This window comes from Pelodiscus sinensis, chromosome 1 (genome assembly GCF_052426305.1).
Source record: "Pelodiscus sinensis isolate ZL-2025 chromosome 1, ASM5242630v1, whole genome shotgun sequence".
Lineage (NCBI taxonomy): Eukaryota > Metazoa > Chordata > Testudines > Trionychidae > Pelodiscus > Pelodiscus sinensis.
In genome coordinates, this window is record NC_143052.1 from 288,956,592 (window position 1) to 288,972,663 (window position 16,072).

General features: G+C 43.3%; 1 protein-coding gene across 7 annotated transcripts in view; it reads left to right on the top strand.

Moving 5' to 3' along the window:
• The window catches only part of NAA16 (N-alpha-acetyltransferase 16, NatA auxiliary subunit), a 107,752-nt gene that overhangs the window by 22,784 nt on the left and 68,896 nt on the right, over positions 1 to 16,072 (top strand). For 4 of the 7 annotated variants that reach the window (XM_006124386.5, XM_006124387.5, XM_075918938.2 and 1 more), the window contains 3 exons: positions 1,030 to 1,114; positions 5,852 to 5,956; positions 7,637 to 7,794. In XM_006124386.5, the coding sequence (XP_006124448.3) occupies positions 1,030 to 1,114; positions 5,852 to 5,956; positions 7,637 to 7,794 (348 nt within the window). The other 3 variants (XM_006124388.5, XM_089775456.1, XM_075918941.2) reach the window with 3 other exon arrangements.

Consider the following 16,072-nt stretch of genomic DNA (forward strand, 5'->3'; position numbering starts at 1 on the left):
ATGTTGCAGCCTCTATCAGAAGTTGCAGTGCTGGGGAGTGGGCAGGGGAGGCTGCTGTGAAGCAGCCACTGTCCGCAGGTAGGGATGCAAATGGTTATCAGATAGTTGACAAGCTAGTTGACTAGTCACTTCTCTCCTCCTTGCCACTACCAGAGGTATTGGGTGGTGGAAGAAATGGAGGGCACTTCAAAATGGCATTGCTGCGTGGAGCCCAGAAACGCTGTGTGCAGCCCAGCCAGCTGGGTAGTCCCCAGCTGGCCCCGGGCTGCACGCTGCATTTCAAAGTGGCAGTCCCAGGTGGAGCCAGGGTCAGCTGGGGATTCCCCTGCTAACCCTGGACTCCATGCAGCGCTGCTGCTTTAAAATGCTGCAGGGAGCATGGGGCCAGCAGGAAACTACTTGAGTGCCCTCTGGCCCCATGCTCCCTGCACTGCTTTTGCCTTTAAAGAGTGGCAAAAGCCCTGGGGCTGTTGCCACCCTTAAAAGGCAGAGGCACCCTTATTAACTAATCGAATAGTCAATGCAAATAGCATTGACTATTCAATTAACCAATTAATAAAAATTTTACATCCCTCCTTGCGGCAGGCCCAGACAGCCTGGCTCAGTCCCAGCTCATGTTGTGTCTGGGACCTACGATTGCTGTAGCTCTGCAGTTTAAATGTACTAGAGCTGGGTGGGCAGGCAACCCGGCTCTCAGTACATTTAAACTGCAGAGCCGCAACAAAGGTAGGTCCTGGACCTGGCACGAGCTGGGACTTAGCTGGCTTGCCTTCCCTTATTGACTAATTGAGTAGTCAGTTACCTGCATCTTAACATCTCTAACCCAAGCACCCATAAAGGCACTCCAATGAATGTGTAAGAGAAACAATGTACATAGTGTCGAGGAAGCAGAATTAAATAGAATTTCAATTAGTGGTCTGCTGTTTTGTCACTGAAGGACCTGATAAATTATTTTGTATTGGTCTGTTATGAGGAACTATTGTTCTAAAAGTATTTTCATTAGTGTAATCTGAGCCTCATCTTTTCCAGAAATGTTATGAACAAAAACAATACAAAAATGGGCTCAAGTTTTGCAAGATGATCCTTTCCAACCCGAAGTTTGCTGAACATGGAGGTAAGTGCATGGTTGGAAAGACTTATTCCTGTGAGAACCCAAAATTAAAACTGTAAACAGGCAGTTATGATTGATTATTTCTTTATGGTAGAACCACTCATCATCGATGGAATTAACATCTCATTTCAGACCAGGAACTGAGTGCAACACCTGGGTTTCAGTGATATTGTAGTCAGCTGTAATTCCAGATTTACAGGCAGTGATGGGAGGAGGTAATCATGCTGCCTTTCCTGTTCTTAAATACTTTTTTGCAATGGGATAGTGACTTGTTTCAAAAAGTCACTAAAACCTAATTTGTAATAGTCTCTCAAAGAAAACAAAACTTAGCTACATTCTATGTTACAATATCATTTTTTGTATTTAGTGTATTCCTTAATTAAACATTGTATTACTGATACCATGAATTATAACATGAAATGCAGAACCTGAAAGATCACATTTTGGCATGTCATAGTAATTAGAGGTGGAGATGTATTGTTTTATCTGCTCTATCTCTGTCCTAGATCAATAATTCCATACATTAGGAAAATACTGTAATTTTAAGGTGTGCTACATGATTGAGCTTCTACTATTTGTACTGAGAGAGATTACTGGTTTTCCTTCTCGCCACCCAAAAAAATCAACTTTAAATGTTAATTTTCTTAGTGCTAGGCTATTGTTGCTCTGAAACTTACTCAGATAAATATATTTCTTTAAGTACTTTTACTCTTCCGTATTTGCAGCCTACTGACGTATCTGTCCCATTTGTTTTTGCTTAAATATGTACAGTTTTAATTTTCTATTACCTCCGCTCCTTCCACTGATTTTGTTTGCATTTTTATTTTTATTTTTTGTTCTCTGAACTCCCTTAAGTATGAGGGCATCTTCAGTAGAACATCGCGTGCATCTTCAGTAGAACATCGCGTGTAGGTCTAAATACTGTATTTCTGTCTGTCACATCAAAACTGTACAGAGATCTGTTGCCTTTCCAGCTCAATGGCATGATGTATTTATATTTGAAAGTTCTCTCTCTACGTTTTTTTATTTTCTGTCTATTGGTGCCATGCCACCCCAGGTCTCACTTTTTATGGATTCTTCTCAGGTTTCTTCTTTTCACTGATTGTACAGGTTGGACCTTCCTTGTCTGGCACCTTTGGGACCTGACCAGGCCTGAACGAGGGGATTTGCCGGACCATTTGCCGGACCACAGGAGGTCCCTTCTGTCCCGTGCTGAACTGCTGCCCCTTGCTAGGATTCCAATGCAGCAGTGCTGCTGTCTGCAGCTCCCCAGGCTGCAGTTCTCTAGCTGCTGTGGGCACCATAGCTCTGCTGGTGGCCAGGGCCGGACTCTGAGTTCCACAGCTGGAGCCTCCTGGCTGGGTTGGGCTGGAGCTCTGAGGTGGCTGCTGCCTACCCCTGCTACCCTCCTGGCCACAAGGTCGAGCTCTCTGCTGTTCTGCCTACACCTTGGTATTCCCCCACCCACCCATGGGGCTCCATGCTGAGTCACCAGCCCCCATCCAGCTGCGCTCCTGCTTGTCTTCCCTATTCTTGGGCTCTGTGGTCCAGGAACACCCCCATCTTAACACCCCCATCTTGCTGGACCAGGTGTGTTGCCAGACCAGAGAATCCAGCTTAAGGGAGGTACAACTTGTAGTTTTCACCCTATGGTCCTTTGACCACCCCCATTCCCCCATCCCAATCGGCTGCAGACTTATGTCTAAGGGGTCAGTGAAAAGTTGTGACAGGCAATCTTCATTGTTGTACAATCTCCTAGAACTGGAAGGGACCTTGAAAGGTCATCAAGTCCAGTCCCCTGCCTTAACAGAAGGACTAAGTACCATCCCTGACAAATTTTTGCCCCAAATCCCTAAATAGCCTCTGCAAGGATTGAACTCGCAACCCTGGGTTTAGCAGCCTGATGCTTAAACCACTGAGCTATCACTTCCTCCCAATGATTCTTCTTCGAGTGCTTGCATGAATCCATTTCAATTTAGGGATGTTTGCCCTGAGCACAGTCACTAGAAAAATTTTCCTTCATTGGATATTTTGCAAAAAAGTGCATCTGTTTGGGAGAAAGGTCTCTTTGGGGATTTGCAGCTCAGGATCATTAACCCACAAACCATTCCTCAGAAGATCTAACTTTAAAACAGTCCCAATGTGTTAAGATTCATTAACCCCAAGATTCATTAACCCCAAGATGCCAGAAGGGAGCTCTCTAAGGTTGAGGAGGAAGGTACATGTGTAGCAAGGACTTCCCTACAAATGATCCTGGATGTTCTGGATTTGGCTTGTCCTGGTCCATGACCTCTGCAGACGTCATGCATAGGCGTTCTTGGCTCTGATCCTTGGACTTCCCACATGAGGTTCAGGAGACTCTCCAAAACCATCTTGTAGAGGGCACTTACTACTTCTCAAAGCAGACATACTCCAAGCTCTATGGCCTCAAAGATTCTAGGGCTATTCTGAAGTCCCTGGGCTTATATATCTTGATGAGTTTTGGAAAGCATGATAGGCCCCCGGCAGTACTGGTTCTTCCTTGACCAGTTTGGCAGGACTCTGAGAAGCAGAGGCTTTAGGCATAGTCCTTCACCTCTGTTGTCCTCAAAATCAATGCCTGCCTCTCAGGAGGCCTTAAGTAGACATTTTGATGGGGTGCTCATGGCTGCTGTACCCATCTTAGAAATCTTGGATCCAGCTTACCCTTTGTGGACTGCTTGTCTTACCTCCTCTGGGCATGATAGTCCCATATTATTACAGGCCATCAGGTTCTGAGAGTGGTAAATTCTTATCCTTTCTCTTCAGAGACTCTTCTGATGAGCAACGTCTTGCTTGGGAGGAACATTCTCTCGATGGGTGTGGACCATCATAAAGGTTCCACAGAATCTAAGGCAGTGGTCCCCAACCTTTCGTGGCTGCCGGGCGCTCTGGCGCGGGGCCAGCCCAGATATTTTGGCAGGCGCACATAAATGCCCTGGCAGGCGCCATGGCGCCTGTGGGCACCGCATTGGGGACCACTGATCTAAGGAGTCGGGGTGGTTCTTCTCCCATTATTTCCTAATTCTAAAAGCCATGGGAGGTCAGACCTATCCTTGATCTGTGCCAACTTGTTACCACAAAGCTGAAGTTCTACATCTCTTGGCTTCCATCATTCTCTCGCTGGATTCTGGGGACAGTTATGCCACCCATGATTTGAGACATTTGTTCTAACATCTTGATTTTTTTCAGGGGCACAGAAGGTTCCTCAGACTTGTCAATTCGTGGTTCTCCCCTTTAGCCTGTTGGCTGCACCACAAATGCTTGCAAACTGCATGGCAAACTCCTTGATGAGAGAGGTGGTGCCATGTGTACCATTACCTTGATGATTGGCTGGTCAGAGTCCAGACCAAGGCTGAAGTAGACTCGTGCATACACCTCATTCAGTCAACCTTTTGGGACTTCAGTGTGCTCCTAAATATGCAGAAATGCACACTGATCGTGGTTTAGAAGACAGAATTGTATCATCAGGACACTCAGCTCTGTCGAAGTCAGAGCTTTTGTCTGAAAACTGCCTTTTGGAGAATCCTGGTGTTCATAGTACACTTCAAGGATCACCTGATGATGATGGCTCAGAGTTGCCTGAGACTCTTGGGTCATATGACTGCATGTACTATAGTAGTTCAGGATACGAGACTACACCTCAGCCTGCTCCACGCATGGTTGGCCTCAGTGTAGTTCCCAAACAGTCACTTTCTGGCCATGGTCCTTACGAATTTTGTCTCCCATAATGGTTACAAGATAAAATGCTACTGGTGCTTAACTTAACGAACTGTGTTAAACTCAAAGGAAAGTTCTCACCACATACTTCCAGCAGTCTTACTGACCAAACTTCTTTAGGTCAAGACCCTTCTCCCATCAGAAGTTGCTTCCTTTATTCTTTCAGATGTAGAGATTTGATGGACAGAGGGGGAGAAGAGAGAGGATGTAGTGCTTGGGGAGGGGGTGTTTGTCCCTACTTCTTATGTCTTCCTCCCAGACAAAATAATTTCCAGATGGGTACCAGAAGACAAAAGAATGTATTTTTTTTGTTTCCTGCTATGGTGTTCTCTGCTGTTTGAGATTCCTTTGTTTCTATTCCAGAAAAGAATACTTACTGCTAAATGCAAATTATCCAGAATGCCGATTCCTTTATATAGGACAGACCTATTTACTAAACTCTGTTTGGCCTATGTTAATATAATCGATCCTCCGAGTTATGAACACCAGAGCAATCAACTCACCAGTCAGCCAAACACCTCATTTGGAACTGGAAATAGTCACGCAGCAGTAGCGCTCGCACATCCCCCAAGTCAAACACAGTACTGTCTAAAATGTAAACTATAAGAAGTAAAAATGTCTTCCTGTTCTTCTTCTGCATAGAGTTGCAAAGCTATATTAAATCTATGTTCAGCTGCAAACTTGAAAGAACAGTCATAATGTTTTGTTCGTTTATGAACATTTCAAAGTTATGAACAACCTCCATTCTTGTGGTGGTCATAAGTTTCTACTATAACACCGTACATTGGGATTTTATAACTTCACATACAGTGTTGCCATATGTTTTATCAGGACAGTATTGCCCAGTAAATGGTTTTCAAGTGATACCTTAGAAAGCGTACTTTGTATAAAGATTATTACAATAGTGTGCAGATTCCGAATACAGAATATATGTTAGTCCTCATAAATGATAGGTGTACATTTTGATTTCTCACATTCACAAATACAAAACCTTTTCTACAGAGACCTTGGCTATGAAAGGACTGACCTTGAACTGTTTAGGGAAGAAAGAAGAAGCATACGAATTTGTTCGTAAAGGACTTCGTAATGACGTAAAGAGTCATGTCTGTATCCTTTCTGATAGTATAACTTGACCTTTTTATACTGATGATCTTTGTTTTGCATAAATAGTTGTTTTGGGTATCAGAGGTCCAGATTTTTTTTTTCAACAAGTTTAAAAAATGGCCTCTAGTGTGTACTTTCCCTTTTTACTGGGGGGAGGAGGGGGAAGCCTTATTTTATATTGTGAAAGAAAAGTAGTAGGAAATGTTTCCCCCTGTAAAAGAGAGTTTTCTGTTCAAGATAACTGTATTATGAAAAGGGGAGAGATCTTTATAGATTCAGGACTCTGCAATGCCGTCTTACTCTGTATTTACAAACAAAGAGATTGTTGAATAATTTTTCCCCCCATGTGGATGACTTTTCCCACTTTATTGTAGGCATTTCAATGTTAAATGCTTGCTGCAAACTGTAGACTTGGGGGATTTCTACAGTTGTTGCATTTGAGTCATAGTAAAATGCAGAATTGCCCGGGGAATGAAATTGGAAGTGACCTATAAAATCATCATTGCATTTGTTGAAAGTTCATTTGCTTGTCTGGTACAAGCAATCAGGATTTGGTCAATATTTTCAATGGTACAGCAAAAGTAGCTCAGAGTGTCAAGCAGTGGTGGGTTAGTAATTGATTAGATGAACACAGGCAGCTATGAAATCTTGGGGAGACACCTTTCATGGTGAGAAATCTATAGTAGAGCTTTAAGACTATCCTTCATCTTCTGTTTTAGAGCTTTTCCACACAGTACTGGCAGCTACTCCCCGCCTATTGAAGTGGCTCCCTTCTCCCCCCCAAAGCCCTGTGTACTGGTGGCTCCTCCCTCACTATGGTGCTAAAACCCCAAGGACCCTGCATTTCCCCCCCTCCTTGGTGTATATTGGGCATAGGGAAATATGGTCACTCTATACTGTTACCTCAATCCCACAATTCTTCATACCTACAAAGGATTGTGGAAGATGGTGTTCATGGGATAACTTTTTTGAGCAATTTGTGAGTTGCAGACCAAAATTGAGAATTACTTATCTAGAGGATGCTGTATCAATTAAGATTTGTTCCTTTATTTGCAAGGATTGTGAAGTTAATGACTGAAGTGGACATCATAGATGTAATTGGAATTTTTAAGGTATTTATTAGTATCCTGCCTTGAGTTCAAAGACTTTCATGAGTTAAAAGGAAGGAGAAAAATGGGAAGTCCTCAGACTCAAGATCGCTGAATCTTCAAAGGAAGAAAAAACTGAGATACCTGAAGACTTGGTCAGCTGGGGGGGAGGGGAACACACATAATGAACGTTTTCCTCGTTGAATAAATACAGCTATTACCAGACTAGTTAGGTATTATTTTATATTAAGTTTTTTGGTTTGATGTCTTCTGTTGTTACCCAAATTGTTAACTTTAGTTGATTTGACTTAGCCTGTTACAGGGTAACGTGCTCCTGTTTTCTTGGAGTGAGGGGACTTGTAGCTCTCCTTCAGTAGTACACAGTCCTCAGCATTCTAAATAAGGCTGAAACTACACACTGTTAGTAATAATGAGGGACCAGAAAATCTCAAAGATTGAGAAAATGAACCACATCTAAATAGTATAGAAGAGTCTGAGAGGGAGAAATCTAGCTTTTTGGTCAGGATAATACATAGACAATGTAATTACCTTCAGCAAAATGTGAATGGCTGTCACTTTCCTTAACTTGTATTAGGTTGGCATGTGTACGGACTCTTGCAGCGTTCTGATAAGAAATATGATGAAGCTATTAAATGTTATCGAAATGCTCTCAAATTAGATAAAGACAATCTACAGATCCTAAGAGATCTTTCATTGTTGCAGATCCAAATGAGAGATCTAGAAGGATACAGAGTAAGTATATTCATTTAAATTTGTATGTTTTAAAATGGCTAATTATTTTTTGTATGTGGTAAGCTTAATTTGAGAGTAGCAAGTTATTTGAACTGCTGTCTAGGAAAGATTGTCAACAGTAAACTACCTTAGTAGTGAATCTGATGTAATGAGAGCATATGGAGTATGCCAGGCATGCTACTGTTACTCTGTATTAGCTTATCTACAGAGCGATCTTTGCTTTTCAGTTGCCAAACACACTCCATACTGATGTTCATTCACCAAGGTCACTCGTGCATGTATATTTTTTCTTAATATTATGTTCCTATTTAACACCTTATTTTCAAGTCTTATAACAGCATGAATTACTTACCTCAGCTTGTGGAAACCTACTTTCTGCACCTCGACGTAACACCTGTTTTTAAAGTATTTGAGGATGATTGGGATATGTTTTTTTTAAGATGATCTGTAGCCACTCATTATTTGGATCCGTACTGCTGACAGGAAAGAAATAGGGCTGTTGCCTTATCTGTTCAGAACTTCTTCTTTTCACATAAGTACTAATGCTGCCCATGACTTTCTATGGCTACTCCAAGGTCTTCTGAAACCTTCTCTCCGTGCTAGTCCTAACTGCAGGGTGCATTAGGAAGTACTGTATATTAAATGCAGATGCTAAGTTTCCTCCTCTTCTGCATATAGCATTGAGCACATAAGATACTATTCGGTATTGATCTTTAATACCAGGGTCTCAATTGTGTGATTATAAAATGTGCCAAAGGAAAGAATGTCACTAGCTGATGAGAAGGCCAAAGGAGGAAATGGGGCGATATGAAAATGAAAACACTAATTTTATTTCAGAAAAACTGATAATCTTTGAGTGATATTCCTATAAGTGCCCTACTATAGGTGCAGCAGTTCCCCTGTGCCTGGTATTGTAAGGTCTTAATCAACACTGCCTCTTGGACTGCACAGGTGCACCCTCCCTCCTCTTGTGCTGTAAGAAGGATGTATATGTAATACTGTGTGGAACCAATGGCCCCTACTTTCTTCTCTAAACCCTACTTTTGATCTGGGACAGAATCTGCAGAAAAGCCTGCTTCTCCTTTCTCTTCAGTAGGTAGTGCCTTAACTTTCCATTTTGATGTGCTTTATTACTACTTACATCATTTTTTTAAAACCTTTACTTTTACTCTGGATTTGGTTTTTTGTTTCCCCACTTCCTGCCCTTTGTGACTAGGAAGCTTCCCCCCCCCCCCCATGTATATGCCCCCATTTTATTTGAGAGGTGTGTCTCTTGCTGAAACACCTTGCCAGTAAAAGCCACACACTGTATTTTCTGTCTGGGAGAGGAACAGATGACACAAGTGTTCTCACTGCCATGGTTTGACTTCTGGGGCCAGAGAAGACCAGGACATTCAGTTGCAACTTCTCCCCTTGGAGAAATCACTGCATCCAGCGTTACACTCAAGCCTGAATTTTGCCCCTGTAAGGCATTCACTCTTGGCCAAGTTGACAGCTAATCACTGCAGTCTCATAAAAGAAAGTAGTCCGTCTCTCACTCTGTTGAGAAGAAACAGGCTTCTTCCTCACATTCTGAGACGCAACTCACCAGAATACCATGTGAGGTCAGTAGCCTCAATATCCTCTGACAAGAGACATAGCTTCAGGGCCTGTCCAAGTACCTTTGATATCGGCATGAAACCTTGGTTTAAGGATCCTAACTGGGCAAACCTACAACCCTCTACACCATCTCTCAGTTCTGAAGACTGAGACAGACTGAGTTCAGGAGTTATGACAGCAAGAAGACTCTCACCTGTCAAGTATTCAGCTTCACTTGCTGACTACACAGGGTAATGAATGTCTCCCTTTGGCACCCAGCCATGGATTAATACTGATGATGCTCCTTTCTCCTCCACAGGAATCCAGACATCCTAAAGACCTGCTGGAATCTTACATGCTTGAGTCACATCTGCTCAGACACAACCTCCTCCCCCACCTCTCTGGACTTCCGACGTTCCCCTCTTACTCCTCCAAGAACAGCATCTTTCTTCCCTAGTGCTGGGGATGAGTTCCATCATGCTCTCAAATGTGAAATCTGTGCAATCTACTTGATCTGCATGTCATCACTATACACAGTCTACACCTGTACACTAACCTGTTATGGGCCACTGGATGGAACCGCTGAGGAAGTGCCTCATGCAGCAAAGCTGGAGACTTACACCTTCAACTTCTTGATCAATATATTGGTGATCAGAGACTGACCCTCCCTCCAAATGAGGGTGAAGAGGAGGAAGTTTAATCAACATTTCTTTTTTTTCCTTCCCTAATAAGGCTATCATGCCACCAACTGCTACTGCTGATGACTTCAAATGCTTCCAGAAATAATTCCACAGGATTGCATACTTTTTCCTGGATTCTCTTTGAGGAAGAAAAAGATCGGCACTATCAATAGCTAGATATCCTGCTGACACCTTCCTCCTCCAAAATTGCCCTATCAGTGAGGCTTTCTTGATCCTGTCAGAGTGCCCTGCAGATCTGTGTATCCATCCTTCTGACTTGCAGATGAGCAGACAAAAAATATTATGGTCATACAAATGATATAGAATATTTTGCCTCCAATTCCAAGTTCCGTAGTGGTTAATACCGTGCAAGAAGGACATTATCAACCACTATCTACCCATCAGACCAGAGATGGGAAACTGTTGGACTTGGATGCAAGGCTGCTGCTTCTGTGATACTGAAATTTTGCATATTGAATTATGCAGCTCTCAAAGCCAAGTATAATTACTTGAACTACTCCTGTCTAGAGGAATTCTGCCAAGAAAGAGCAAATAAGGTTCCTTATCTATAGGACACCTCTTGGCCCATACAGCTCTATAAGCCTTTTTAGATTCTATGGATACTGTGACTCGCTTCATCTCAGTGGCCATAATCATGAGGTGAGCATCATGGCTGAACCTCTTGGGCTTCTCTAGGGAGGTAGGACTTACCTTTTGTGGGCCTCAAATTATTCATGGTACATACAGTCAACTCTTTACATTCCCTTAAATACTCACAATGTATTCTTATGTACCTATGCCAAAGAGTCACCTGGGGAGGTATAATCTTCCCCGGTAATCCTGACCCCCTCAGTACACACCGCAGCAGCATTATGGTACTTAGCAGAAATGACAAACGCTATCCCAAATATAGACAGTCTAGTTCTCTAGGCGAGCAACAATTTTGAAGGTGTGGTTAAAGCCACAAGAAGCCTCTTCCCCCACTGTTCCAGTCTTACTATCTACCTTTGACATCAAGTTAACCCTGATTTGGTGACTGCAGAGACTTGTTAGCATTGCTTCCATACACGATAGGATTCTTCTGAGGAGTTGATGTTATAGGATCCTGTTAAGGCTTCAGTATGTTTGGTATGTTTTATAAACTGCCATCCTTGGAATCCCTATGCCCTTTTGTCAGAAGGGGATGAATCCAGTACAACAGTGGTTTTCAAAGTACGGATCATAACCCTGACCTTGGTCACAGAATGTTAGACACTGGTTTGCCTTGCTGTAGAGTGACCAGATGACTAGTGATAGAAATGTAGCCGTGTTAGTCTGGGGTAGCTGAAGCAAAATGTAGGACAATGTAGCACTTTAAAGACTAACAAGATGGTTTATTAGATGATGAGCTTTCGTGGGCCAGACCCACTTCCTCAGATCAAATAGTGGAAGAAAATAGTCATAAGGCAGACATCCTGCCTGCCTTGTCACTGTGTACTGCATTACCTGTTGAAGCAGCCAGCAGCAGGTCCCACTCCTGGTTGAGGGGCTCTACCCACAGGCATCACCCTGAGCACTGACTCCACAGTTTTATTGGTGAAAATGACTGCCCTGAGGCTTCAAATGTATTGGGATAAATTTTCGCAGAAAGAGGTTAAGGTATCATTACTCATTTAGTAGCCAAGATTTCAACCACCGGATAAAAGATTTTATTCAATATGTATGCCTCATACAACCTGTAAAAATGTCTTTGACCTAATTGTGATGCAATTTCTGTAAGCTTGTACTAACTTTTTTATTTTTTTAGCTTGTAGGGCTAGTTTGACCACCCTGTCAATTTTGTTACACTTATTTTTAGGTGATTAATAATAGGTAAGTTTGCCATAGCTCATCCAATCCTGTTGCAGCCGCTTGGATTGCTTGACAGCATTAATATAGAATATGAGCTTTGGGTGTTTAATAAAAATTAAATGTATGAAATTTAGAATAAGATTAAAAGGGCAGCTGCTAATTCAAAATACTAAGATAAAATTGAAGAAAAAATCTGATTTAGTTCTTCACTGTTTTACTTTCAACTTGACAGTGAAAAGATCTGCTCTTATGACAGTCTAGTCTTTCGCTTTTATAAACTTAAAAACCAACAAATAGCCTGGTAGCACTTTAAAGACTAACAAAACATGTAGGTGGTATCATGAGCTTTCGTGGGCACAGCTTACAAGGAATGCTAGTTGGGAGCACAGAGCTATGATCCTTGGTTTGCAAGTGCTGAAGGGAAAATGCTATATTTTTTTTTAAAAAAAAAGCTTTCATTGGAATTTAAAGTAGAAATTTTTCTATTTTTAGGTCTTATATATTTTTATATAACCCGATGGAGATAATTTGCCCTGGTAGAAACACTCTGGTTTGAACAAAAAACAAACGGTAAAACATGGTGCGTTTATAGATCCACTGAGGCATTACTGTTTTCCTTCAAAGTATGTGACTTCTATAAGGTGGAGAGTTTGTGCTTATGTAGGGGGGAGAGAGTCTTGAACAATAGGAAAAAGTAGGAATAATAGAAATTGCTGAAAATTTAATGGGCTCTTCTTTCAAAGCCTGCAGAACTCTTTATGGCAGTGGTTCTTAAAGTGTGGTCCATGGAAAACTAGTGGTCCTCCACTGTTTTACAAGTGGGCCATGGGCTTGGGCCACACCCTCCCCTGCAGCAGGGAGCTTGTGCTGGCACTCTAGCCCTGCAGCCTCCCCCCCTTTGAAGCTGGAACACTGGCTTGTCACTGCGGGGTTGTGGGGAGCCTCACAGGCTTGGATCCAGCTTGTGGGAAAAGAAAGTAACTGCATATTGCCACTCCCCCTCCTCCTGGTTGGGGGAACAGCCTTACAGGAAACCACTTGCCTGGAGGCATTCCTTGCTGCTTCCATTGGCTGGAATCACAGCCAATGGGAGCAGCAGGGGGTGGCGCTTGGGGGTGGTGGGAGGCAGGGGGGCCAGATTAGCACTGCTCCTGAATTCTGCTTATGCCTAGCCCCCCCCCCTACACACACCCTGAATCCTGCACCCATCCTCCCACCCAGACCCTCCACACTCACCCTCAGCCTGCTCCTGCACCCTACCTACCAGACAGACCCCCATCGCCTGCATCTATTTTTGTCATCATAGATGGTTGGCTGGTGGTCTGTGGAAAGGCTTGTGTTTGAGGGGTATGGGCTGCAGAAAACCTTTGAAAAACTCTCTAAAGCAATCTGATTTGGCTGGCCTTATTGTCATACCATAATTATATAAGGCATAATGAAGATCACTGGTAACTTAGGCCTGGTCTACAATTAAGGTTGAATTTAGCTGGAGTAGGTTGATTTTTCTGAAAAATGAGTCGTCGTTCCCAGGCCACTCTGCTGACTTCAAGAGATGGATGTGGAACTGAGGTTGAAGAGGATCCTAAAGGGAGCAGGAAAGAATCCATTGATCATCCTTCATGTAGGAACAAATGATACGGCTAGATTCTCGCTGGAATGAATCAAGGGAGACTATGCCAGGCTAGGGAAGGACGCTTAAGGAAATCGATGCTCCGGTGATGTTCAGTGGGATTCTGCCTGTTCCTAGAGAAGGGCAATTAAGGTGCGATAGGATTATGATGTTCAATACATGGCTCAGGCAGTGGTGCTATAAGGAGGGCTTTGGGATGTATGGCCTCTGGGAGGCATTCACGGACAGAGGACTGTTCTCTCGGGATGGACTTCACCCAAGTAGGGAAGGAAACACACTTCTAGGATGGAGGCTGGCACAACTGATTGAGAGCTTTAAACTAGGAATTTGGGGGAGACAGCTGGGAGGTGTCCAGTAATCTCTATGCCGGATTTTAGCATTGAGAGGGAGGAAAATGAAGTAAGAAAGGATAAAGCCGGGGGTAGGAGAATGGACATAAGGAGGAAGGGTAGAGTGGATACTACTCTGATCATATTGGAGGTACAATGTCCGTGCCAAATTAGGTAAAATTTTTTAATGAATCTCTAAACTCGGGGGTTATACCATTTGACTGGAGAATTGCTAATATAGTTCCTATTTTTAAGGGGACGGGAAGTGACCCGGGTAACTACAGGCCTGTTAGTTTGACATCTGTAGTATGCAAGGTCTTGGAAAAAATTTTGAAGGAGAAAGTAGTTAGGGACACTGAGGTTAACGGCAATTGGGACAAATTACAGCATGGTTTTACAAAAGGTAGATCATGCCAAACCAACCTGATCTCCTTCTTTGAGAAATTAACAGATTTGTTAAAGGAAATGCAGTGGTTCTAATCTACCTTGATTTCAGTAAGGCATTTGATACAGTACCTCATGGGGTGGTATTGGTTAAATTGGAAAAGATGGGGATCAATATGAAAATTGAGAGGTGGATAACGGTAAATTTGACCTTGTATGATCAGTTTTAGAGCAGAGCAGATGCAGTGCTTTGAAATTCAACATTCTTACGCTTCGGGTGATGTCCCACAGTGCCCTAGTGTGACCATTCTAACCAGCACTTGCAGCAGAGGAAAAGCCCAAGAAAATGTCAATTTTATTTCCTGCTTGGCTAGTGTGGTGAGCAGACCTCACAGCAGGCAGCAAACCTCAGCAGCACTCCTGACTGAGTTCCCAGGGTCACAAATGAGTTCTAACATGGAGCATGCAGAAGATTCTGGACCTCATTGTTGTGTGGGGAGAACAATCAGTTAAGGCAGAACTACTAAACAGTGAAATAAACACTTGTATCTATGCCAAGATCACACAGAGCATGGTGGGAAAAGGATACACCTGGGAATCCCAGCAGTGCTGTGTGATGATAAAGAGCTCAGGTAGGCACACCAGAAGACAAAGGAGGCAAACAGATGGCTTGGGTTATTGCTGGAAACATTCTGCCTCTATGAGCAGTGGTATGGGATTCTTGGTGGAACCTGACCAGTGTCCCAACCCTATTCTTGGATTCCTTCCAAGAGACTTTTCAGGGAACAGCCTCGGGCAACAAAGTAAAACATAGTGGATGAGAGAGAGGGAAGAGGAAAATTGTCAACAGGTGAGCAAAGCATCAAATCTTAGACAGCCAAGACCTTTTTATAACTTTGGAGCCAATCCCCTCTTCACAGAGCATACCACCATGAGGCCCTGCTGGTGGGGAGGGCACTTGTGGTGAGTTGACACATTTAATCATGCTACAAGTGGGCTTATGCAATTGGATGTGATCTGTGGCAGCCACTCTGCTTATATATCGGGGACTCCCCAGAATAATTTGTTAAAATGTCTGGAGATAGATGGAATGCATAGCCCTTTTTCGCTCTATTGCCTCACCACAGTTAGGGAATCCAATCGCAGCAAAGTCCTCTGCTATGTCCTGCACGTTTCCCAGAGTCGCTACCTTTCATAGGGTATTGATTTACTTGTCTACTTGGATCACAACATCCCCACTGTAGGTTTTCCCTCTCCAAATTGATTCCCAACTCACCGGAAGTGTTGCGAGCTTCCACAGGCCTGTTGCTACTTGCTTCTCAGCTGTCAGAACAGGACTCATTCTGACATTGCTGCTCTTCAGGGCTGGAGAGAGAAATTTGTGAATTTCCATAAAAGTGGCCTTAAGCATGTGAAAATGTTGTGGACACTGGTGATAGTCCCCTAGCTGCATAACCATGCAGTCCCATCAGTCTGTGCTTGTTTTATGACACTAGAACTAGTGTTACACTGTGTCGAGGCTTAAATACTGCTAGCATCTGCCAGTTGCTTAATTTAGATGCTCAGATCCTTCTTCACTCTGTTGGACCCTGGATAGGCTGTGGATATACTCGAGCATAAGGCACAAGATGATTGCTATAGCACTTTGCTGCTGAATGGGGTCCATGCTTGCCTTGCTATGGTGTCGGCATGGATAACCAGGAAAAAAAGGAAAGATGGTTTACTGTTGCTTTCAAATGGAAGAAGGGACGGGGGGGAGGGGCAGGAGGTGAGTGCATTATGGGATGTTGATGGCATGTACCCAGAACCACCTGCTGCACTGTTTTGGTCCCGTAAGGCACTGGGAG